At 33.4% G+C, this 23,907-nt stretch overlaps 3 protein-coding genes across 5 annotated transcripts; 2 read left to right on the forward strand and 1 right to left on the reverse strand.

The window, feature by feature from the left end:
- Positions 1-832: 832 nt before the first annotated feature.
- On the reverse strand, positions 833-11,297 carry LOC120263693. Of its 3 annotated transcripts, XM_039271658.1 has the most exons (11): positions 11,146-11,297; positions 9,936-9,991; positions 9,388-9,484; positions 8,364-8,450; positions 7,286-7,332; positions 7,069-7,126; positions 6,066-6,176; positions 4,659-4,784; positions 4,140-4,336; positions 2,367-2,592; positions 833-1,145 (listed from the first exon to the last, which is right to left on the reverse strand). In XM_039271658.1, exons 3-11 carry the CDS (start codon positions 9,467-9,469, stop codon positions 1,093-1,095), a joined length of 987 nt encoding a protein of 328 aa, XP_039127592.1. In that variant the 5' UTR covers positions 9,470-9,484; positions 9,936-9,991; positions 11,146-11,297; the 3' UTR covers positions 833-1,092. The 3 variants fall into 3 exon arrangements, with proteins under 3 accessions (XP_039127592.1, XP_039127591.1, XP_039127593.1); XM_039271657.1 differs by lacking the exon at positions 9,936-9,991; XM_039271659.1 differs by lacking the exons at positions 4,659-4,784; positions 6,066-6,176; positions 9,936-9,991.
- Positions 11,298-14,623: 3,326 nt separating this feature from the next.
- LOC120263404 (sodium/hydrogen exchanger 2-like) lies at positions 14,624-19,086 on the forward strand. Its single transcript, XM_039271290.1, has 14 exons — positions 14,624-14,961; positions 15,045-15,163; positions 15,359-15,456; positions 15,906-15,965; positions 16,062-16,108; positions 16,201-16,395; positions 16,523-16,569; positions 16,779-16,845; positions 16,971-17,071; positions 17,187-17,288; positions 17,899-18,037; positions 18,111-18,173; positions 18,306-18,389; positions 18,683-19,086. Exons 1-14 carry the CDS (start codon positions 14,815-14,817, stop codon positions 19,004-19,006), a joined length of 1,593 nt encoding a protein of 530 aa, XP_039127224.1. The 5' UTR covers positions 14,624-14,814; the 3' UTR covers positions 19,007-19,086.
- A 1,332-nt stretch (positions 19,087-20,418) lies between these two features.
- Positions 20,419-22,967, forward strand: LOC120263405 (acyl carrier protein 3, chloroplastic-like). Its single transcript, XM_039271291.1, has 4 exons — positions 20,419-20,573; positions 21,283-21,372; positions 22,383-22,505; positions 22,611-22,967. The coding sequence occupies exons 1-4, from the start codon at positions 20,508-20,510 to the stop codon at positions 22,746-22,748; spliced, it is 417 nt and encodes a 138-aa protein (XP_039127225.1). The 5' UTR covers positions 20,419-20,507; the 3' UTR covers positions 22,749-22,967.
- The last annotated feature ends 940 nt before the right edge of the window (positions 22,968-23,907 follow it).

A 23,907-nucleotide genomic window follows, 5' to 3' on the forward strand; every position in this document is an offset into this window, starting at 1 on the left:
AAAAAACACTAAGACTTTTAAATTTAAAAAATAATAATAAAAAAATAAAAAATAAAAAAAAATTATTCATCACCGGTCCAAAACCAGTATGAAAAACAAGAATAATGTTAGACAACAAATGACCAATGAATGCCCCACCAAAATAATGAAAACTCTTCATGTGCAGAATAACAAAAGTAAAATAAATAAATAATAAATATAAAAAGTGTTTACCAAAAATTTTATGAAAAGATACATCTAATCTTGAATTATCTAATATTTTGGCTTAAAACAAGATCAAAGGAAAAGGTTCATATAATTAAAACCAAATGGTTGGAATGGCTTGTTATTGTTGCAGGAAAACATTCAATTGTAGAAAGCATTAATACTAGAATTCTCACACACATATATATATATATGGATAAACAACTTAAATGATCTTTTACCTTCTTCTGTGTGTCTACTTCGATCACCCAGTTTTAAAAAATTACAATTTAATCTTTTACGCTTTTAGTTACTATTACTGATTTGGTCACTTTCGAGCATCTGACGGTCAGCAACGATCACATGTGACATACTTGAGGGACATCTTTCCGGGGCTGATTCGACTGGGATATGCAAAGTCAGATGCCAGCTCTGAGAAAGATATATCACGTATGTCACATGTGATCGCCGTTAACGACGTATGTTTAAATGACCAAATCGTAACAAAAATTTAAAAATACGGGACCAAATCGTAACTTTTTAAAGCTGGATGACCAAAATAGAAACACAACAAAAATAAAAGACCATCTAGATTATTTACCATATATATATATATATATATATAGATAGATACTTATAAAACAGCAGCTCTGCATAAATGCCCTATAAAATAATAAATAAACATCACCAGAAAAATCACAAAAGATGATCCAGTCAGGGCAACATGCTAGCACAAAATGAAAGATGTTAAATGACAGTACACTATATACATTATATATAATTGATTTCCAATTTTAATTAGGTCACCAGAAAAAAAATTTTTCCCCCAATTAAGAATTTCCAGTAAAATGATCTGAATATACAATGTAAAACCTTGCATGACCAAAATTCTTTCCATTGAGATCAGTGTTATAACACAGGAACACTCCCTTCTGTCTTCCCAGTCATTCCCAGAGCAGGGCCTGCACAAGCATTTGATACAGTCAATAAAGAAAGAGAGTTGTTCTGGTAAAAATTTCATTTTTATGCACCAATATTTATGGTATCAACTTCAATTCTGTGAAAGTAGAAAACCTGCACAGATTCATGTAGCGGAGATCCGAAAAAGTATCACAAGATGCACTTGATTTATTCTAAAAATGAAACCAGAAAAGGAGACTACAATTTCATAATATAAGCAAAGATGGCAACATTATTTTTTATCAATGAAACCTCCCGGTACTCAAATAGTTGCTGATTGAATAAATTAAGTTCAGAACACGCAAACTCTGCAACATTGCCTGAATGTAGGTATAATAAAGAGAATTGATTGTATGCGCCAGTATAAAAGTGAGTAATTGCTAATATGCACGTCAACTTCATGTTTGCCTATATGGTTAAAGGTTGGCATAAAAATCTTGGAAAAAGATAGATTTAAACTTTAAGCCAATCTTTAGTTTCCCTTCTCAATGTTGATGAAAAGAAACAGAGGTCTTCAGTCTTTTTATAAGATATTTTTAGCTGACTCCAAGTCAAATAATAATGATTCCTAAAGGCATATAAGCAAATATGATTTTTTTACAAGGGTATAATAGCAATGACCCATTTTGTAGATGCATGCAAGCAAAAATATCTAGGAAAAACTACATGTTTGTCGAGGTACATAGTAATGGTGGTCATGTACATGTTATGCAGTATCATGTATATGTCCCATGGTTGTTGTTTCAAGGACCAAGTGATCAACTGTCAGTAAAAATAGAAGAAAGAACAAATACTGCAGATTTTTCTGTTGAAGAAGCAATAATGATATGAAGAATGCAGTGACACGCTGGAAACAACTACAGGGAGACCAATGGGTTTCCTAGAATCTTTTCCTATTTTTTTAATTTTCCAGAAAGTTCCCGTGAACTTCATTCAAGGGTTGGCAATGGGCGTCCTATATCTATACGGCAAAATTGGATGCAACGTCATCATAGAAAGGCATTTCCAAGGATTTGGCTAGTAGGAAAAGAACAAGGCTGACAATGGAAAAATGCATGACGATGTACAAACTAGAAAGCATATGTAAATGTAGAAATCAGACATGCAAGAATTGTTCCTATAAATAAAAATCGGCCATCTTCAAACTGGTTTTTGATATTGACAGAACATATACAAACACATACAATCAGTACAAAACCACAGATGAAATTTTATTGGTTTACCTGACTCCCCAGAATATGAGAATATTGCTGAACTATATCTGGTTCTCATCAATCCAGTAGTTGTAGTTGCCGCAGGAAGACCAAGTCTTTGGATACTATTCCCTTGGAGATAGTTTGAAGAGCTGATTGTAGACGCTAATCCCCTAGAAATCTTTGAGCATGGTTCTAAACTTTGTGCAATCTTCTGATCTGGGTTAGGAACAGAAGCGGAGAAATATGTTCCCTCCTGATTTTCAAGGCAAAATGAAGCAGATGTTCAATAAGCAAACACCATTAGAAATACCAAAATAGGAGAAAAAATTTCAATTCCAGGAAAAAAACAAAAACAAAGGAGCTTCATACTTGATCAAATTGTGATACTTTGACTTTCCAACATAAGTAGTGGTTTGTTAATACTCAGTTGAGTTGGTACTACATTTAAGAAGTACTATTGGCAGAAGATGCAACTGGTCAATGTTGCTGAAGTTATCCAGAATAGTCTACATTCTGTCAGTTCAACCAGACATTGGTGGCAAAAAGGTTTTTTAAAAAAAAAAAAAACTAGAAGTTAATGGCAAAATCAGATTATGAGACCCTTATTTATGAAATGATCAAATGATTGGTTTGTCGAGAACCTTCATCCACAGTTTTATACATAGTCAAATCCAAACTAGTACCTTCTTCATAATTCATGAAAGATAAAGTGAAACATTACCATTTTCATTTCATGGGGCCTAAAAGTATCATATAGCAACTCCAGTTTTGACTCTATCAAGAAGATTGACTCCAAGTCTTTACAGACATTTTTATCTGCAGGTGGAAAGCTTAGTTGAGTGATGAAAGACCCAAATTAAAAGTCATCAGTCATGAGATGGCAAGGTTGTGAAAGAGAACAAAAAGACATGACAACTACAATAGGATTTGTACTGTGAGAAATATCTGTCATATTCACTAGTCATATGAAGCTCATTTTCGATTAACCATGAGGGAGAGGTCTCAAAAAGCATGCCACATTAAAAACTTTCTAAGAACCAATAGCATACCATACTCTTGTAGAAATATAACAAATCTATGAATTCCGTATTTACATTTCTCCTTTTCAGAGTGTTGACATATCCAATAAAGAAAAACACACTCAAAAGACCATTCATCATTAAAAAATGTTTGCATTAGCCTTAACTTGAGAAAATTAGTACACTCTTCTTGTATGCATTTTAACTAAAAATGCAGCTGAAAGTAGCCTTCTGCATTACTTAGCATGATGCAGTGCTAACAAATAATACCAACCAAACCGTGTCCAAAAATGATATTTATCTGCACTCCCCGCTGGCAAACAGTATGGTTGCAGCGAATAGATGGTACAGTATTATTTGCTATAACTCCTCTCTTTTATACCAAATTGCTGGTTGACTTTATCATAAACATCACTCTGATGCTTCCGTTGGATTCAGAATTCCATTGTCACCACGAACCTACCTTGTTTATTCACAATCAAGCCTTTCCAATTAACAATAGGTTGAACATAGAGCAGACATCCATGATGGGAATGTATCACGGAAATATTTAGTAGATAATCACAACAGGAAATCAAATTAACATAAGTTTCATCTGATTTGTAAAGTTAGCAAAATCTGGTCCACTATCTATTTGTTTGAGATAGTTATGAGGACTCAGAGGAAGGAACTATCCAAAACTGTAGAGAATATTTGCATTTATAACAAGAGGAGCATTAAAGAAATAACAGACAAACAGTGATACTGAAATAAAGTCCTAACAAGGAAAGAAACCACAAACCTTCTTCTGAGAAACATCAGTTTTGTGTGATGTGATTTGTGAAGGCAGCAAATCTTTGTCCTTGACTAAGTTGGCACTTAAGGAATAACCACCATGTTCTTTTACAGATGCCTGACGATAAAGATCGCCAAGAGCTAACCGGAGACGATGGTTTCCTTGTAAGTGGTAAATTTTGGTGGCAAGTGGAATGGGAGCATCTGATATCATTTGAAAATATTGAAATGTGTTACTCATCTTTGGGTATGACCCAATCAAAAAACATGCATAGCTAACACTGCTAAACAAGCTCTGGAAATATATTTAAGAGCTGCAATAATAATAAAATCGCCTGATATGAGTCAAATAATAATAATAATAATAATAATAATGACAATATATTTTAAAAAAAAAAAATTCAGGTTCACCAGCATTCAACATATTGCAAATCATATAAAAAAGAAAGAAATAGGGCATTTAACCATTATAAGTATCCAGAACATCCGATCAGAAAGAAGAAGAAAAAAAAATCTAAGAAGTTGCCTTTTGGTACTCCAGATGGTGAAGAAACGAGGCCACTCTCCCCATCCAACTTTGACTGTGAATCAGCTATACCATTCCCATCCAGAGGGTGGCAATTTTCTAGCTCCCCCACTGTTGTGCATTTGTCTAGGATATGTTAAGATCTTAAATCAACTAAACACTTACGTTAGAGAGAAAACTGTAATTTAACCTTAAAGGAATAAAAACTACAAATGATAGCACAATAGCAATATATTTAACTGATATGGCATAGCATTAAGACAACAGCTAATGTGACCATGACAAAAGTGGTACCTTGATACCAGTCTAGAACAAAATGGAAAGGTGAAGTCCATGGTTCAATAACTATTGAGTCAAAAGTAGACCATAAAAATACTTATGTGGCTTTCTTATTTGGGCATCTGTGAGGCATATTGCATTCGATTAAGATAAACATTAGAGTATATGGAGCCTTGCACCCTCCTCTACCTTCATTCAATCCAATGCATTAAAAGTGTATAAAGCTTAATGTAAACACATTAATTAGGCATGCAGGCCAATGCAACAAATTCACCTCTAGCGCTTGTAATAATTAACTTACCCTATCAGGTGGCAGGACCCAAAGATTACCCTGAATTAAGACTTCCTTAATATGATTGCTTGCATGTTTCTCCAGTCAGCCTTTAAAGGAAAATAAATTTTACATACTAAATTATTTAAAAGGCAATAAAGATGGAAACTAGAATGCATTAATATAACTGATTTAACCAAGTCTACGGTCCTACCTTGGACAAGGCTTAGTTAATCTCTATGAAAATTTACCCATCGATAAAGCTAAACAGAATTAGAGACAAAATCAAGGCTCACCGCCCTAACGTTGCGAAACAAAATTAGCAAAATAATACTATTCTAAACAACTATATCAAAAGTAGGATATTTCATTTGAATAGCAATGACTTTGTTTTGCATCAAGGAGAATAATGCACGCACGCCAGTCACATTGCATTCTTAGATTTGATTTTTTTTTTTTCTCAGATTTTGGTTCTATAAAGTCATGGTAACATGGTACAGTAAAATTTGTAGTGCAAGGATATTCCTTGAGCCTCAACTTTGCTATACTCCCCACCTTTTCAAACATGTTTCGCACACAGATTCACAGCTTATTCCCCTTCATGAAGACCAAAGGTTGGAAACAATACTATCAAGGATAAGTTGAGAACAATCAGAGTTATGCAATTCAAGGTTCAAGGTTCTGGTTCATGGCTTGTCATGAGCATCAAATGCCAGTTAAAGGTGCCTTTCTTTGTAAACAAGAAGAGGAAAGCACCCAGGGTAACACAAGAATAAATGTCAACAATAACAGAAAAAAACACACAGTCAATATGAGCTTATGGCTTAAACATGTTCTAAATAATTAAGATGGGATACGGTCAGCAGCTTGGAGCTTCTCTCTGCCCTTTCTTGGGGGCTTCTTATGTTTCCCATTACTATTACACTCCTTTTTAGGTTCCTCCTTAAAGTTCAGTGGCACACAGCGCTCTGCAAAAATCAGTTGTATATTTGATACACAAGTTCACCAATCATGATAACAGGATAATAACTAAAAAGGAAAGCAGCAGCCAAAGCAACATGTTTATTTATTTATTCCTAAGAAAACATTTGTTATCAGAACAGTTGATGGTTGATGGTAGACAAAACAGCAGCACCTTTGGTTGTGGACAATGTCATCACAAAAGCATAGTGGGGCAAACATACACACGGTTGAGTAATAGTAGCTACCTGCAACCTTTGGAGACAAGAAATGAATCTCGGCTCAATATAGTGATTAACTTCAGTGTTAGGATATCTCCCGTTGCCACTTTTATATATGTAGGTAGATTTTCAGTAGGAGCTGACAGATGTTAAACTTTTTTGGCAGACTCCCCCATAAATGAAATTCTCACCAGGCTGTCTTATTGTGACCATAAAAATGTCTTGGTAGAACTCATTAATAACGACAATTCATACAGTTACAGATATATTGAAATAACAGTGTCTACAAACATGGCATATCATAACCTCATTAATTTCTGCATGATCATTTTAATCAATAATTTTCACATAATACTCAAAAAGCTTGCTGCAATAACAACAATTTTAAGACCTTGAAGTATATAGGAAAACAGATTAGTATGAAACGACTTCTAAGGAACAGATAAATTGTTGAAAGCTTGAACATTATAGACAGCATAATTCTGCCCTCGGTAATGATTGTAAATTTGGAACACACTCCTGAGCATTTGGCTTGAGTTACGAAACATTAAAATAAACAGAGATTTATCATAAGTCCCCACCAATACTCTCTTGTGGAAACATATATGATTAAACGGGCGAGTTTTTGTACACTTTAAGCTATACAATCAGAACAAGGACTTTTGGTTAGAAAACTGACCTGCATGAGCTGCATATTGACTGGCTTTGACTGGCTTCTTACAAGCATTACAACAGACCTTCACTATAAACACTACCATTAGGAACAAGTGCAGCAGCAAACTATACGTATAATGAACTCATAACCACTTGATGTAGGAGATAAGCATAATTGTTCCATCACCACTCTAATGGCAAATCAACAACTAAATTAAGCAAATTGATATTTTCAGAATTACCAGATGCAAAGGATCTGTTAATGGCCTCGAATCAAATACATGCATATCTGCAAAGAGGAGAAACAAGAGATATTGGAATTTTACGGCAAGAAAATGGGGGAAACTTGACTGAAAACTGAACAAATTCTGCATCCAATATCTAAGGATAACAATACAGCATACATCTTCAACATATAAAAATTCGATCAGTAAAACAGCACAAGTTTCTTGAGCCTTGATTGATATAAATAGGCACCTTAACTGAAGTGTTCTTTCAGAGGACCAAAAGATAATCATTTGATTTTCACCAGGCAGAGTTGTATCTCAAGAAGCTGGTTAAATCATATTCTGAAGCATATAATTTATCCCTGACCATGGCGTTAATTAAGAAAGAAAGCAAACCAGCTCACAAGTTTGCAAGTTGATCATATGACATACTGACAAAGAAAATAATGCCCAGACCCATCAAGAGGAGGTTGGTCAAAATTGAAAGTACGAGAATGACCAATCCACACACTGTTGCTGAATTAAACAAGATTTCTTAGGTGAATAAATACAAAATAATGGTCTGCAGTCTTAACGGTAGGCTAGCAAATGGATAAATGATTAAGCAGATCCATCAAACAGGCTGCAGAAGACTCATTTATGAAAGTCATTTGCATAGTTTCCTACATGGCCACCTAGGCAGCCTTTGGATGCCACAAAACAAACATATATGCACCGTTTTCTTTTTAAAAAACAAGGACCTCCCTCTCCTGGTTTACATTATAACAACATTGGTCACACATAAACAACCATCCCAAAAAACATAAATTCCACAGGTTTTTCCAATAAGACTTTATGAGTACATTATTGTTAATGCTTCTTGCTTATCAGCATCACTATTCAGTGTTTCTTTGGCAATGCAGTGGTTACCTTGATAACAAAACTATTTTCTTTACCATGGCCACATCAGAACTACACAATATAATGATGATAAAAAAACCAGATCCAACCATGGTGGTCAGTCAACTAGTAGATATCGGATGAAATGATAACTTCTGATCACTTGGTATACAAAGTGCCTCCGAAATTTTTAATTTAAAGAAAGCATAAATACCTTCTTCTTCAAGTAAATTTTCTTCATCTGCATCATGAAACTCTTTGTGTATCTTCTGCCTGGCAATTTTCTCGAGGTTTGCCTCCTCTGTCAAACAGATAAGATGAAGAGACTACTTAAAGTTGAGACATCCATCCAATGTGCTAAATGCACCTTCTAGAAAGTAAAAACTTAAATAATAATTTCTTAGCTTCCAATAACAGATACGAACGCAAAATATATTAAAAACGTAGCTTTCCACTTGCTTAAGGGCAAAAGCTTAAACATCAGTATCATGTCCCACAAAATGGTTCATATTCATAATTGAATCAATTCATTAGTATCAGTTACTTAAACTAATGACATGATCCCGCTAAACAAAATTCTAGTGATTATTTTTCATTTTCCAAAAGAGAATAGACTAACAATCGAAGGTAAACTCAGCTGTAGGTCCCATTATTATCTAGTACACAAAAGCCTATAAAAGAATTAGATGGCCACAGGTAACATGGTTTTGAGGCTATGAGGGATGACAAGCATAGATTAGGCTCCACAAAAGGAATGCAATCCTTTCTGAGTCAAAAGTAACTGCCAAGCTAGCATAAGCTAAGCATAAAGCAACTTTTATAAGAATATGATGCAAATACTGGGTAAGACAAACTTGATTATTGAACCAATATTTCAAGATTATGCAAAGAAAGATTTGCAAACATAGTTGGGAAATATGTAGTGATAGCATCAAATTCTCAACCAAAGAGGAAAAATCATTTCAAACACTTGTTTTAAGATACAAAGAAGTAGCTAGTCGCCTAATAGCAGTTCTCTAGAAATGACAAAATATTTACCGTAAAAAAAACATCCCAACAGGCAAACACACTAATGAAATATAAGTATGGAGAACTATTAACAAACGAGATGGGCAAGAAATGAATACTCAAACACCTATAATCTCCCAAGTGACTCCAGGAACTGATGGCATATTATGATATTAGAATCCACAATTATATATTACAAAAAGATCATGCCAGTGTAATACTTGAATTACCTGCTGTTATTTCTGGTGAGGATTCAATTTTTAGAAGCCTCACCATAGCAGCCATTCTCCCATCTCCGATTGTGCATACCATTGAGATCAAGGCAACCTGTGCTCAGTAAAAACATATAGGTCACACAGATCAACCACGAACAAGGAAAATCAAGATAGTGCTGCAACTAATCTTACCTATTCAGCATAATGCCATAGAAAAATAGTCAACATTCATATAATACAATGAAGTTTTCTTGCATTGGTCTAAGTAAATTACAACCCTTTGGAGTTTGGAGATACTTATATGAGCTGTTGGCCTTTTTTCCTCCCTTGGTTACTTGGAGTTTAAGTGACAGTAGTAGCTAGTGCATTTACACCAAAGACTACTACTTTGCTGTCATACGACCTCCCATACTATTGTAAAAGTAAAACAGTTCTAGTGATGAGCTTGGGAAAATATGCTTCAGACATGAGCAATACAATCACGGAAAGGGACTTCATATAGTGTGATAGAATTCAAGTGATCATACATAGATCCATTAAATCAAGGTAACATTTATTATTACCTCTATTGAATATCATCACCCTCCCACTTCCACTCCGTGCTCCTGCCATCTAAGCTCTGACCGAAGCTTAAATGTGGACAAAATTCAATTATGCAATAAAATAACTAAATAATAACCAGCTAATAATGACTTCCAATATTAAGCTGAAAAACTTGAGGATAGGCTATTTGACTGATAGATTACATACAATCATTTATTCTAAATAATATTGATGGCAAAGGTGAGCTATAATTCTTTTAGCTAACCCAAACTCTACCTTTTGCATCCCCTGCCCTACACAAGTGAACTATATAGCTAAAATCTAGATTTGATGGTGTTCTTGCCTCATATAAGTCAAAACTCAAAAGAGAATTAGGACTGGGCCATGCTGACCCTAGATAAGGACTGGAATAGCTTAAATTGCTAAGCATGGCCCTCCATAATAGATAAATTGTCCATCAAATACACATTCCATTTTACTTTTCATCATGTATTTTCCTCCCCTACAAGTTTTGTGTTTGTTGGTTTAACACAACAGTACAGCCACCACCAAGTTGCTCATCATGTAGTCTCCTCCCCCACATCATACTCCAGTTTCACCATCTAATTCATAGTAAAAACTCATACACAGGTAAATCCTATAGCAAATGTGAAAAATAAGTGCCCAATGTGCAACATAAACTGAATGACTTTAGTCACAATAGAAAAATAGTAAAGATATCTCATTGTTGCTTTAAAACATACAGAACACCCAGAATAGTGATGACAAAATACTCCAGACAATGATGACGGAACCCTATCCTCAAGACAACAAAATATATTGCAACGACGCCAAAATCTAAAGTTGACCACCATGGCCGAATAATCCTCACAAACAGACACTTTTCCCCAAACAATCTCCATCACAAGATTCTCCATTGAACACATCAACCAAATTTAATAATAAAATCAAAAGAAGAAACCACCTCGCCGCATCCTAATCCCTAATCAATCGCTCCTACCAAATCCATCAGTTTATATCAACAACCACCTCAATCAATACTCAGAGACAACCATTTAACAACAATCCAATCAACATTGCATCTCATCCCGATCCCGCATTGGCCCAAAACCCCCGTAATTCATCACAACAATCAAAAGAACAACAGCACATCAACCAATAACCAAAACAAAACAAATCCTCTCTCAATCGATCCAAAAGCCAAAAAAAACCGAATGCAAGACAACTCACCGAGCGATCAAGAAGACAACGGGTTGGTGATCGTGATACAATCGAAGAAGCTTGGATTGGGGCTTCCGATCAAGGCTAGAAGAGATCTCTCGGTGAGAGATTTCGAAGCCCTTATCGAGGGTTTCCTCCTTCGTCTCTCTCTCTGTCTCTCTCTCTCTGCAGGAAGACGTTTGGAGGGAGGGAGCATAGGATTGAGCTATAACCATTGGTGGGTCAATCTCAACCGTTGGATGGATCTGTTGACGCTAATCTCAAAGCAGCGTATATACCTTCTTGTTTTTTAAAGAAAGACATACCTATCAAAATGCATCTGGACCATTTATTGTGGAATTACTGCCACGTGTCTTGTATCTAACGGAACATCCTTTGTATAATAAACTCACTGCCATGTGTCATATGTGATTATAATATATATATATATATATATATCAATATATGTGTTTATGTATATCTTAATTTATTTAAATAATTTATTAATCTTTGAGAAATGTTTTTGTTCATGTTTTTATAAAATATATAACATGTTAAAGCATATACATCACATAAGTTAATATTTCAATTCACATGTATCTTCAGTCAGTCAGTCTCTCAATAATGACACATCTTTGTAGAAAATTTGGGTCTCAACAATGACACATTTTTGTAGAAAATCCGGAGTCAATAGATTAATACTGTGTTTACAAAAAGTACTTTAGATAGAAAATAAAAATATATATATATATATATTTACTTTTTAAATTACATTATTTTATATGCAAATTAACCGGTTTTAACTGCTTAAAAATAATTTTAGCAATCATAATTAAATTAATATTTTTTTTATTTTAATATGATTTTTAACGCTATACCAACAAGTTTTGTTAATAACCATGACTTTTTTTATTATTTTAATATTTAAATTTCCATGTAGCAAATATTTGGAGTTTTTTATCCTATATTGATAATCCGATCCACAAGGACAGTGATTCATGATTATTTGATTATCTTTTTTCGAGGAAGAAGCAAAACATAAATAACTTGAATTCGGGACAACTATTTAAAATCTTAGGAAAAAGACTTGATTTGTTATCTCATGTGTGTTTTTCGTGAAAAAAAGACCAATTGAAGGGGAGGGTTTCTTCAAACAATAAGGAGCTGAGGTAACTTAATCATGGGTAACTATATTGAATAAGTTTTTATACAAAAACTATGATAAATATGAATATGGCACCTGAAATATACATAAATTTTTTTAATTATACCACGCAGCCTAACCATACAGATAGTGAGGATTGGGGAGTTAAAAATTTTCTCATGCATATAGAGACATGTGAAAATCAACTACGACCACCAATGATCATTAGTAAAATATTAATCAACATTAAAAATTTCTTTGTATTGAATATTTTTTTTTTCAAGGCATAGATATAATTAGCAATCATGTGAAAAAAAGTATGTTTTGAAAAGTAACATATAAATTATAATTACTTAAATTTATTCTTATATAAAAAAAAAATTCATAACGTGAGCTGAATGTTTAACATGTGCAAGTTATATTTTTTATATATATAAACACACAGACACACATACATAAATGTTGATTGTAACTCCCTCAAAATTTTGTTGTCAAATTTATTTAATGTAGTATAATTTTATTAAAATTTTTATTTGTTCACCCGATTTTTTGGTTAAATATTTATGTTTTGTTTGAGTTCAAATCTCAAATATACATCGGGTGAAGCACTCACTGAAAACAAAGATGTACTAAGGTAATAACTCCATGTTTGTACACGTCTTTATACATAGCTGTCCATATTTTATTAAAAAAAATAATTATACCATCAATAATGACAACAATATAAGTACAAAAATTAAGATTATAGTAAAATTATGAATTTTGAATTATGAATTTTGAACTTAAATCAATAAAATGTAATAATAAAATTATAGACATTGAATATGAAGAGCGTGGCATACTGGCTCATAATTATGCAGGGTATAATGCGAGACAAGGTCCCATCTAAACCATCTTCAATGCTTTCTCACTTGAACCTGACTATTATCCATTGGATGATTGCCACGTAGTCACATTGACTCAAATCAACGGCTGGCATTTCTCCGGTCGAACCGAACCGGTTCGAACCGGTCCTTTTGAGCCAAAATGTCGGTCTTTGCCGGCCCACGCTTGTTGGCCAGGCAATAAACACGAATGTCGTGTTGGTCGGTGAGACGTTTATTCTAACCATGGGAAACGAGCATCATGGTTTCCCTTTTTTGTTATGGGAAACGTGGAAAGGTAAAACGGATGTTTTCATTTACAATTAGTTTTATTATTTAAATATTTTTAATTTTAAAAATAATTGCAAGATAGAATCACTCGTTTTCGCAATGTTTTTTTATTTACACGATTTTTTTGTGTTTTTTTAAGTATTTAGACAATAAAGATTTTAAAAAAACATATTTTTTGTCATTTTTTATGAATATTAATTATTAAATAAGTTTATTTAAATAAATATATTAGCGCATAAATATTTAGATTATAAGTTAATGCATATTAATATAAATATAAATTTTTTGTATTTTTATGAATATTAATTATTAAATCAATTTATTTAAATAATTATATCTTATAAAACAAAATTAACAAAGAGTGTTTGGTAATCGGCATGGATGAGTTTGTAACAATCTATTATCAACCTCTATCTTTATAGATGAAAAAAAATTTAATTGGGAAAAAATTATTGACATATTTAAATATACATTAAAAAAATTGAAATGAAAATATATATTTTAATGAAAATTAAAAATTTCACCTAAGCATGTTTATTTTATTATGTTTTTATATCACACCAGATAAACCAATTCAAATAAGGTATTAAAAGTCTTATAAAAAGAATATAATTATTAATAATCTCTTAGTCTATTGGCACTGAATCTTTTACGTAAATTATTTGTGTCCACTAATTATGTAAGTTTTTAACGTGATTTGTCTACATTTCATTAGAAAAAATCTACCATTTTTTTACTGAATTTTTTTTTACAGATATAAATATTTAAATTTAAAATCATTTATTTAGCGAGTTTATTGGACCACCGGTAGCGTATTTATTTTCTACCTATCAAATTTATATATATATAAAGTAAAATAAAAAAATAAAAAAAGTACAAAATTGAAATTTAAAACTATTTCTTCAGTGAGTCTACTGGACCACCGGTAGCATATTTATTTTCTGCTCATCACGTTTATATATACATATATATTACAAAATAAAACAAACCAAAATAAAAAAAAAAAATATTACAAAATCATGAGGAATCCTAAGTTATGCTTGGGAAACGCATTTCCAACTGTTCAATGAACAAATGTCCACAAGAGAACGCGTTTCACCTAAACTCATAACCAAAACCGTCAATTAGGGAAACGCGTTTCACTTGAACAACAGTGTCGTTACCTTGGAGGGAAAGAGATCTACTTCATTCTCTTCACTTCCCTACAAAACCCCCCCAAAAATTTCTCTCATTTCGCTCTCAAATCCCCGAAGAGCATCCAAGAAACCACCTTTAAATCCTCATTCCTCTTGTTCTCTCCCCAAATCTCAAGCCCTAGACCCATCGGAGCATGATCCGTTGAGGTATAGTGGTTTTTGGTTTCTTTTTTCCGGCGAGAGAAGTGCGAAAGTTTGTTGCTTTATGGATTTTGTTGTTGTCTCGCCGTCCGAGCATGCGTCGGTGGTGTCAATCACGTTGTTTGTGGCGCTGCTCTGCGCGTGCATCGTCATCGGGCATTTGCTCGAGGAGAGCCGGTGGATGAATGAGTCGATCACTGCGCTTGCGATTGTGAGTTGTTTGGAGGGGTTTCGTGTTGGTAAGGGTTTTTGTTTCTTTGTTTTGGATTGATATTCTGGTTGTTTTGTGCGTAGGGGCTTTGTACTGGAGGTGTTTTTCTCTTTACGACCAAAGGGAGGAGCTCTCGTGTTCTGGTGTTCAGCGAGGAGCTTTTCTTTATATATCTACTTCCGCCGATTATATTTAATGCTGGGTGAGTTTTTGTCTATTTGATTTTGTTTAAGAACAGGGAAGTATCATTGAATTAATTTTGAAATTAATGAATATTAAATGATCCGTATTTATGGACAAGATTATTGATTTTGTTGATTTTGTTGCAAGTTTATAAATTCTTGGCATTTGAGGTTTGGATGAAATATGGCAATTTCTTTTCTTCTTTATTATCCAGGTTCCAAGTGAAAAAGAAACAATTTTTCCGCAATTTCATGACGATTATGCTCTTTGGTGCAATTGGGACTTTGATCTCCTTTTTCATAATCTCACTTGGTATGATCTTGATTTGGTTTTACTTGAGTAAAAGAAAAACATGAGTTGAATTGGATGAGCAACAGTTATAGTTCTAAGATCATCATCTCTGTGCTGTAAATTTTGTCCTTTATTGCAAAGTTGAAGCTTCTGCTTTTGAAAAAATTAGATTAAAAATCATTAAATAGTCATTCTATGTCTTACACTATTATACTTGTATGTAGAATTTATGATTAATGACTTAGTATGTTTGCCAGGAGTATTATTAAATTTAAATCTTATATGGTCCATCTGGAAGCTAGGTTTTTAATGTTTGTTCAGGTGTCCTTTGCATCACCTATCTTTTGCTTAATGTTTGATGTTGTTCAAGATTTTGTTATGATATAACTGGTTTAATATTTTTATTTCTATTTTTTGTAATTTCCAATGTCTTTACTTTCCCATCATTTTGATGGTAATACTTCTTACAGGTGCCTTGGGTTTGATTAGAAGAATTGATATAGGTCTATTGGATATTGGAGATTATTTAGGTAATGACTGTTTTCATGCTTCTGTATTTTCTAAATCTTCATTTTTTTTAACCCTTAATTTTACTCTCAGTTGTTCTTAGTAATTCATTTTTACAGCAATTGGAGCGATATTGTCTGCAACAGACTCTGTTTGCACCTTGCAGGTTCTATATTATTGTTGCCCAGTAGTGCAAATACTCACTTTTCCCTTTAAATGCAATTCGTTTTGATTGTCGATTGTTTTCTTGCAAAGTAGGTGCTTAATCAGGATGAAATACCCCTGCTTTATAGCTTGGTTTTCGGTGAAGGTGTTGTTAATGATGCCACATCAGTAGTTCTTTTCAATGCGATCCAGAACTATGGCCAAGAACACATTGATGTGGTTGTTGTCTTGCGCTTTTTTGCAAACTTCTTTTATCTGTTTCTCACCAGCACTGCGCTTGGAGCTTTTGTAAGCTTCCTCCCCTCGAGCTGTCACTACTTAAGAAAATTTCTTTCCCTTTGATTCACCTGTTTTTCTCACAGATGTGATGTCCTTTGGTCCCTCTTTCTAACTTGTGTTCATTCTCTCTTTTCAGGCTGGATTGTTTAGTGCATATATCATCAAAAAATTGTATTTTGGGAGGTCTTTTTTTACCACAATAAACTTAATTATGTTGATGTCTTTTTTTGAATTCTGTTATGAACAGAAAACGTTCGCATGCTACTAATGATTGTTGAAATGTTGAACTGGTTCTGTTGCCTTTTTATTTACAATTTCATATGTTCTCTACAAGAATAATTTTCATTTCCCTTCAACTGTTCAATATAACATTATTGTCTTCTGTATTCTAGGCATTCAACTGATCGAGAAGTTGCACTGATGATGCTCCTAGCCTACCTTTCGTATATGCTGGCTGAAGTGAGAATTTTTTCTAATTCATCAAATAGATTTGTATTGTCTGTTCTTTCTTAATAATAAATGGTCCTGAATATTTTCTACACATAATATGTTCATATCTTTTATGTTTATAATTTGTATTGCAGTTTTTAAACCTGAGCAGCATACTCACAGTATTCTTCTGTGGAATAGTAATGTCGCACTATACCTGGCATAATGTAACAGAGAGTTCTAGAGTTACTACCAAGTATGTTCAATTGCCATCTGGTCTTAATTCAGACTTCTCATGATTTTACCAATTTTCCTCTGGTAAATCTGGTTCTATCAATACGAAATCATGTATTTCCTGCTTTATGTTGCAGGCATGCTTTTGCTACGCTATCGTTTGTAGCTGAGATTTTTATCTTCCTTTATGTTGGCATGGATGCATTAGACATCGAAAAGTGGACATTTGTCAGTAACAGGTAAGATAATTCATATTTCTGTTTGAAATCATGTGCATCATGGTTATCAATTTATTTTCCTTTTGATTTTCATTGTCAATAATAAAGATGATTGCTGCAGTGTTTTGCATTTATTTCAACCCATGATAACCTATGCTCATCGGCGAAGCTAACGTGCTAAAATGGGTTAGTTTTTGAGAGATCTTTGTTAAAGAAACTACAGATGGTGAACAGAATAAATAAATAAATTCCATTATATTTACCCTCAAACCGGCCACTATGAATGCATGAGGTCCACACAAATGGAAATTATAACTGTGCGCATTTAAATGGCATCATGAATTGATTGTGTCATAGGTCACTTCTTCTCTACCATTGATATTTCATGAAAATTTAATTTGTGAGAATTGGAGAAAACAGAAATCTCAGAGTGGTGGAAAGTTGACTTCAATTATGTTATGATGAAATCCATTTAAGGCAAACCTGTTTGCTTGTCCTAATAAACATGAAAAAACTGTGATAGACACCAGTCTAGAAGTTGAGATCTGAATTGTAAACTTGGAGTCTTGGTAATTTTTTTCATAATTCTTTATTCTTATGCCGATCAACATTGGTTTGTTCTCCTCTGCAGTCCTGGAAAATCAATTGGTGTGAGCTCAATTCTGCTAGGATTGGTTTTGGCCGGAAGAGCTGCTTTTGTTTTCCCACTTTCTTTTCTCTCCAACTTAACCAAGAAGTCCCCTGATGAAAAAATCTCCTTCAATCAACAAGTTGGTGTTTCATTGTTTCTTCTTCTCTTAATTCATTTGATTTGCATAATAATTCCTATGATTTGATAAACAGGTTACAATTTGGTGGGCAGGCCTGATGAGAGGTGCTGTGTCAATGGCACTTGCTTATAATCAGGTAAAATTCAAAACCTTGAACATCTCTAGGTATTGAAAAAGGCTGTTTGTTCTTTTTATTCCATTTGATACTTGTCCATTGCATGCCATCTTTTTAATTCTTGACAAATAAATTCTAACGTTATGCCTACAGTTCACAAGATCCGGTCACACTCAACTACCCGGCAATGCTATCATGATCACCAGTACCATCACCGTCGTGCTAGTTAGCACAACGGTATGATATCTAAAAGAACCTCAAGAAATGCATGTTTTCTCAATCTCTACATTCACCAACTTTTCAATAGCATAATGAGTGGATTTTTTTCCATTAACTATTCTTGTATCGATCTATATAACTAGTGGCTACCTTTTCTGCGAGGATATTATTAGACAAACAAACTACTTAATTCTTCCGAATAAATCAGTATAACTACCCATATCACATCTCGCATGAATTAAAGCATGATTCATAATGGAAATATTCTTCTGAATTACTTGCACATGAAATTATAAGCTTCTATTTTTCAGATATTTGGTTTGATGACCAAGCCTTTGATAAGGCTTTTATTGCCTTCAAGCCAAAAACATGGTGACTGCCTATCGTTAGAGCCGTCAAGTTCGAAATTTTTCCTGCAACCACTCCTTGGAAATGAGCAAGATTCTGAAGTTGAGGTCCGAGGCCAAAACATCACCCGGCCGACGAGCCTTAGGATGCTTCTAAGCAAACCAAGTCACACAGTTCATTACTACTGGCGAAAATTCGACGATGCCTTCATGCGTCCTGTGTTTGGCGGCCGAGGCTTTGTTTCTGTACTTCCTACCTCACCAACAGATCAACATGATCATTCATAGAAATGCCGATACTCAGATCGAAAAACACTTCATTGCCGGAAAAACAAGAACAAATCAGACACAGTTCAAGAGAATAAAAAGTGTGTGTATGTTGTGTGTGTGTGATCTTTGAATTTTTCAGTACCATTTGATGGTTTTGTGTTGTATGTAGGACTAACATAAGTTGTGTGCAGTGTATTATCTTTTTATTTTATGTGTGTAATATTTGTAAATTTTATTAGCCTTTGAATTATGTGAAAATATATCATCCCACTGATTTGTCTGATGATAAACACAGAGAGCTTTGTGCTTTGATATTTCTTGTTTGATTTATGGAATTTTTTTATTAATATTTGAGTATATTAACATTTACCTTGTAATACTTATTTTTTTGTAATACTTTATTTTTTCTCAGAAATTTTAGAACATATTCTAAATATGCCTTATTTTATTTTAATTTTTTTTATTAGATTTTTTTTATATACATTCAATTCTAAATTTATTAACAGATGTAGAATTATTAATTACACTGTTAATATTAAATAATTCTTCTTTCTGTTACATAAATAAAAATTTAGTTTCACATGCAATTTATTATATATATATATATATAATATATATTAATATTTATATAATAAAATAATATTCTAATAATATTTTAATAATATATATAATAACGTACATGTGTGTTTCACGTGACATGTCTTTCTATTTAACCGCCTGAATTATAATTAAATATGAAGACATTTCTTTTTCAATGGGTAACTATGTTCGAAATGTCCAAAATAGCCCCAAACTTAATGTAACTTTTATATTTATATTAGATAAAATAAATAAATCTGATCCTTTGCAGTTTTCTCTCGTAATTATATTTATTTATAATTCTTTAATTGAATAATATTTTTAATATATTTTTTTTTATCAAAACAAACTTATTTTATTATTATCTTTTTACCATCAAAATATCAGTAACCAGTTAAATATTGTGTGCTTTTTACAATGTGAACAGACACTGATCTATGGGAATCAAATCCTTAACCGCACGAGTTATTTATTTATTTTTCATTTTTAGAATTACAATATTTAAATATTTAGAAATTATAAATAAGGTTTCTAATTTTCTAATTTTATTTTTTATAAAAATATTAATTAAAAAAAAGGATGGGGTGCATTTTTGTCATTTTACATCTAAACATCACGTGTCCTCCGGTGGGCACTCGATGCAAACGATGCGGAGTTGGACCATTTAAGCATACTCTCCTCCTCTGTTAGAGAACTCGTTAATCTGAACTATCTACGTGGCAAGTTTTTATTGGTTCCATGTACTTCCAACATACCTTTGTGTGGTTTCGCTATGAGCCACATGTCCATGACTAGGTTAGTTAGTCTTCACTCGAGAGAATAGTACAACACCATCACCTCTTTAAAAGTTGAAAGCTTTGCTTTTCTCTCTCTCTCTCTCTCTCTGCCCACGCGCTTCGTGCTCTTCGTTTTCGGAGGTTTCGACCTTGCTTTTGGATCCATGGCTTCGATCTCAGCAAAGGCGATCTCGATCTCAGCTTCCCCGAGGGTTTCCCTTAAGGGCCAGGTGTAGATCTCCTCTGATTTCGTCTTCTTTTTTATCCGATCTCCATTTTTTTTCCGAATGTTCTGATTAAGGGTTTTCCAGCTGTGATTGGTTTTGTTTGTGGTGATTCGATCCATTTTTTTTAGTTTTGACTCACTGGATTCTTAAAGGTTGTGCCTTTTTTTGGATTTTTAGGGTTGTTTAGCGACCTGATCTGTTGGAAATCGTTAGTTTTTGTTCGATCTGGGATTCTTTTGTGTTCATTCATTGTGAATTAAATTGGAAGATAAAGCTGTGGGAAAGGAGCTTTTTTCGACTTTGTGGATTTTGATACTGTTGTTTCGGCGTCTGAGATCATGGGATTTTTCAGATCTCTATTCTCAGATGGATTTTCACTTCTCTTGATGTTAATAACATTGATGAAATTTAATAGCTTCTCAAATGCAAGGTTTTGGTATCATCTGGTTTGAATTAAATGTTGGATTTTTATGCCATGTGTGCTCTTAGTCAAGCTTGGGTTCACCATCTACAACTTTTCATTTCAGATCAATTGAGCAACACAACTAGAACTAATCTAAGTATTTTATGTTGTTGGGTAGATTGTGGTGCTTTGTGAATTATGAAATTTGGATTCTTGCCAAGTATTTCCACTGTTGTATCTGAATGCAGTGGTATGTTGATGGTTTATCCAAATAAAGTCTATTTTTCTTATGCTTGACTTTATGTGCAGGGAGCTAATGGGATCTTTCCTTTGAAATCAGTTTCCTTTTCTGGAAAGAGGAGAAACTTTGCCCCAGCGCGCCTTACGGTTTCATGTGCGGTATGAATTTCTAATCTGGTACTTGTTTGTGATAACGCATGTCACTGGAATCAGTAAATTAAAATAATCAAATGTATGTTCCTAGAATGGAAGCTTGCTTGCCATATTGAATTGGTATTGTGTAATAGATTTTAGCTTGATGTGGGTGTTTGTGTGTCGCACATGGAGACAAGTATTCAAAGGATTGTGACATATACCTTTCTGGTTAAAGATAGCAAGATATATTAGAGAGTTCTTTTTTTTCTTTTTTTCTACTTGTGCTTCGGCCATATTTTGGAGAGATTCAGTAACACTTGAACTTTGTTTATGTCTAATGTAATAAAATGGCTCTGAAAAACATTCTTGGGTTTTAGGTGTACAAAATTCTGTCATGACTGGATGTGATCTTCTCCTTGCTTAGCTCTGGTTACCACCTTTTGGCTTCCACTCTTGTATCCCTTCTCCTGTCTGTCTTCTCATACATGTAGATAACTGCATCTGTATTTAATTTTGCAGTTGCCGCTGTGTAGTATCTCAATAATATATTAAGCTAGCAGTTTTTGCTTAACTTCTTTGTAGTTTAATATACTCATATATGAGTTTTAAGTTTGCAACCTTTTTTCTTAGTCTCCAAGTTCGTAAGGGAGCAGGCATATGCACAATTCTGTTTTGTTAAAAGAGGTGAATGAATAGATCCCGTGGTGGAGGTGGTAGTCGCACAATTATTAATCGATGCACTGAAATGATGAATTGAAATGAAAGGGTTGGGAAGCTCTTTTTACTGTCACTGCTCTTACTAGCATTTTGACCCTATTCAAGAAACTCGAACATAGGTTCTGCATCTTCTTGTTATATACTTAGTATGTTCGTTGTAAGTGCCTTTACACTTTGAGGGAACATCTTCCTTTCTCCATAAGAAGGCGATAAATATGGTTCCCCTGTTAATAATTTAATTGTCTTTACCTTTTGATCTCAATTATGTGCTTAAACGTTTTTATTGGTGATGTAACGCTATCCGTCTTAATAAACAGGCGAAACCAGAGACAGTGGCAAAGGTCTGCGATATAGTGAGAAAGCAACTGGCAGTTGTCGAGGGCACTGAAATTAATGGTGAAACTAAGTTCACCGCACTCGGAGCTGACTCTCTTGATACGGTAAGCAAGCGTCTCTTTCTGAAGCCATGATTGCCTTCGACAAAGTATAAATCTCGTTGCTTCAATTGTATGATTTTGGTTGTGTATGATTGTTTCTTGTTGCAGGTTGAGATTGTGATGAACCTGGAGGAAACCTTCGACATCAGCGTGGAGGAAAGCAGCGCGCAGGCCATCGAGACCGTGCAGGATGCTGCCGATCTGATCGAGGATCTCGTCGCAGCAAAAGCCAACGTAAACAATTGAAGCAGCTTAATGATTTGTAGCACACATTTTGGTCTTTAAAGTTCTAGTACTCCATCAGTTTTCTTTTCTGTTGTTAGTGTATTTCCTGAAGTGGAAAATGCTAGTTTATGCTGCAAAACTTTTTTAGGTTTTTTTTGTTTTTGTTTTTTGTTTTTATTATTTTGGGATTTCTGAGATTGAATTTGCAGTATGGGATTAAAATCTTATTGGTTTTTGTTATATCTCGTTCAATTTAAAGTAGTGCGACTTAAAAGACAAAATTCATATAGGAAATTGGCATATATACATGCATGATGTATTTATGTATGTATAGATGTATGCATGCATATGGTATGCACATATTTATTATATTTTTTGTGTGAAAAGACCATTTTACCCTCATACATTTATTGTTAATACAAATATTTATGGTTATATGCTGGGATGTTTTTGTCTGATTTTGAAAAGGAAGGGAGAGAGAGAGAGAGAGAGAGAGAGAGAGAGAAATATGTGCATCAACCCAATCCGAGGCGCTTTGTTGGTCTAGTAGAAATGAAATTGAACTTGTTGTGATTACGATATTGTGCATCATATTTTTTTTACTGTGTTATTATTTATAAGTATAATAAAACTATGGAAGAATGATCAAAACCGTTGGCTTTTGATCTAAAAGTAGTCACTATTGCGATAACAATGTCCGGTTTAAATTAAAAGCTGTGCATAATATTTTTTTAGTGTAATACTATTTATAAATATAGTAAAACTATAGAAGAATGATCTAGACTGTTGGCTTTTGATCTAAGGGTTAAATTATACATAGATTACTGTTTATTATGGATGTTTGTTTATAGTCGTTGAATGATGATTCAATAGATGTTATCTATATAGATATTGTATAGAGTTACTATACATGATCATTAAACATCGTTATTTTACATAATTACTGTATATCACTATGTAACACTTTTTGATACTGTATAATATTATTTTCTAAATAGATTTTAGCCATTTGATGATCTAATGATTAGTGTGAAATTTAAGACGTATTTAGATGATGGGTCTTTTATATATATATATATATATATATGGTTATTATGTGACTATATCTATGTGATAAGTAAATTTCTTAAAATAAAATTTAACAAAATTCCATAATTATAAACTTTATAAAAGGTGTGTT

The sequence above is a fragment of the Dioscorea cayenensis genome, chromosome 6 (assembly GCF_009730915.1).
Source record: "Dioscorea cayenensis subsp. rotundata cultivar TDr96_F1 chromosome 6, TDr96_F1_v2_PseudoChromosome.rev07_lg8_w22 25.fasta, whole genome shotgun sequence".
Taxonomy (NCBI): domain Eukaryota; kingdom Viridiplantae; phylum Streptophyta; class Magnoliopsida; order Dioscoreales; family Dioscoreaceae; genus Dioscorea; species Dioscorea cayenensis.